This window comes from Psammomys obesus, unplaced genomic scaffold (assembly GCF_907164565.1).
Source record: "Psammomys obesus unplaced genomic scaffold, mPsaObe1.curated_primary_1811, whole genome shotgun sequence".
Lineage (NCBI taxonomy): Eukaryota > Metazoa > Chordata > Mammalia > Rodentia > Muridae > Psammomys > Psammomys obesus.
The window spans coordinates 628778-630217 of NW_026585895.1; the positions used below are offsets into that span (position 1 = coordinate 628778).

At 40.4% G+C, this 1440-nt stretch overlaps 1 protein-coding gene across 1 annotated transcript; it reads left to right on the forward strand.

Annotated features, from left to right (window-relative positions):
• The first annotated feature begins 109 nt into the window (after positions 1 to 109).
• Positions 110 to 1027, forward strand: LOC129671632 (olfactory receptor 1013-like). Its single transcript, XM_055600720.1, has one exon. The coding sequence runs from the start codon at positions 110 to 112 to the stop codon at positions 1025 to 1027; it is 918 nt and encodes a 305-aa protein (XP_055456695.1).
• Positions 1028 to 1440: the final 413 nt, after the last annotated feature.

The window sequence follows — 1440 nt, forward strand, 5'->3', positions numbered from 1 at the left end:
CTTTCTTTCTTTCTTTCTTTCTTTCTTTCTTTCTTTCTTTCTTTCTTCAGAACAATTGTTAGAAAACAACTCTCCACTTCTGCCGTCTGAGGTGAGAATCTTTACATCAATGGAGAGGGGGAACCATACAGTTACTGAGTTCATCCTCTTGGGCTTCACTTCTCACCCTGTCAAGCAGCTGGTCCTGTTTGTGATGTTTCTCATCATGTACACACTGACTGTGGCAGGAAACAGCACACTCATCTTGTTGATCTGCAATGACTCCCGGCTCCACACACCCATGTATTTCTTCATTGGAAACCTATCTTTTCTTGATCTCTGGTTGTCCACTGTCTACACTCCAAAGATCCTAGTGATATGCATCTCTGAAGACAAGAGCATCTCCTTTGCTGGCTGTGTGGCTCAGTTCTTCTTCTCTGCTGGACTGGACTATAGTGAGTGCTATCTGCTGGCTGCTATGGCTTATGACCGCTATATGGCCATCTCAAAGCCACTGCTTTATTCTCAGGCCATGTCCATAAAATTATGTGCATTCTTTGTAGCAGCCTCTTATATGGGTGGCTTTATTAACTCTTCCATCATAACCAAAAAAACTTTTACCTTTGACTTTTGCAACGACAACATTATTGATGACTTTTTCTGTGACTTGCTTCCCTTGGTAAAACTGGCTTGTGGTGGCAAGGAAGGATACCAGGCATTGATGTACTTCCTCCTGACCTCCAACGTCATGATGCCCGTTGCCCTAATCCTGGCCTCCTACCTCTTCATAATTGCCACCATCCTGAGAATTCGAACCACACAGGGCCGCCTCAAGGCCTTCTCCACCTGTTCCTCCCACCTCATCTCTGTGACCTTGTACTATGGCTCCATCCTCTACACCTACTCTCGACCCCGCACAAGCTGTTCTTTAGAGACAGACAAAATTGTTTCAACATTTTACACAGTGGTTTTCCCCATGTTGAATCCCTTGATCTACAGCCTGAGGAATAAGGATGTGAAAGAGGCTCTGAATAAACTTTTCAAGTAAATCAAGATCATTCCCTCATGAGAAGCACAAGAATATGTAATTTGTTTATGTGAGTTTTGTTAAGGATGCTGCTGATCTCTCCCATAATATAAATAAAAATATTTCCACCATTCCTTCATGACACTTCGGGAGACCTACAACAACAACAACAACAACAAAAAAAAAAAAAAAAACAGGTTAATGTATGTGTAATTAATTATATAATTATGTAATATAAGGCTTGTCTTGAAGTCACATTATCTTAGATTACAAATAAAATACCAAGTCAACAATTCATTATCGACTTGAAGAGTCATAGCTCACTATTGTAGCAGAAAATTTGGTTGATGATTACATGGACAGCATTTTGTGCACAGTTATTTACTCTGAATGAGAACAATTTGTTGTGTTCATTTTAATCTTTTCCTCTGACT